The sequence below is a fragment of the Pteropus alecto genome, unplaced genomic scaffold (genome assembly GCF_000325575.1).
Source record: "Pteropus alecto unplaced genomic scaffold, ASM32557v1 scaffold89, whole genome shotgun sequence".
Lineage (NCBI taxonomy): Eukaryota > Metazoa > Chordata > Mammalia > Chiroptera > Pteropodidae > Pteropus > Pteropus alecto.
Window position 1 is genome coordinate 897,365 of NW_006443130.1, and position 374 is coordinate 897,738.

The 374-nt window shown below is 70.6% G+C and overlaps 1 protein-coding gene across 1 annotated transcript in view; it reads right to left on the reverse strand.

Moving 5' to 3' along the window:
- TSHZ3 (teashirt zinc finger homeobox 3) overlaps nucleotides 1-374 on the reverse strand; it is a 12,127-nt gene that overhangs the window by 2,261 nt on the left and 9,492 nt on the right. The window contains 1 exon segment of the mRNA XM_025040802.1: nucleotides 3-372. Coding sequence (XP_024896570.1) covers nucleotides 3-372 — 370 coding nt within the window.

Genomic DNA, 374 nt, shown 5'->3' on the forward strand with positions numbered 1-374 from the left:
CGACGCGGCCGTGGGCGCCAGCAGCACCGAGCCCAGGGGGCAGCCCTTGTCGCCCTTGCCCTTGGTCAGGTCGATGGGCTGGTCGCTGCCCACGTGGTAGAAGTAGCGGTCCAGGGGCTCCGCCTTCTTGGGCTGCAGGGGCGGGGGCGCCACGGCCGCCTTCTCGGCCAGGCTGTTGCTCATCTTGAACAGCATGCTCATGGGGTCGAGGGCCGGCAGGGAGGGCTTGGCGGCCTTGCCCAGGTGGATGTTCATGACCGACTGGAGCGCGCTCAGCGGGTTCACGAAGGGCTGCTCGGGCGGGTGGTCCGTGATGATGGCCGTGCTGCTGCTCAGGCCGCCGGCCGCCAGCTGCCCCAGCTCCTGGCCGTTCT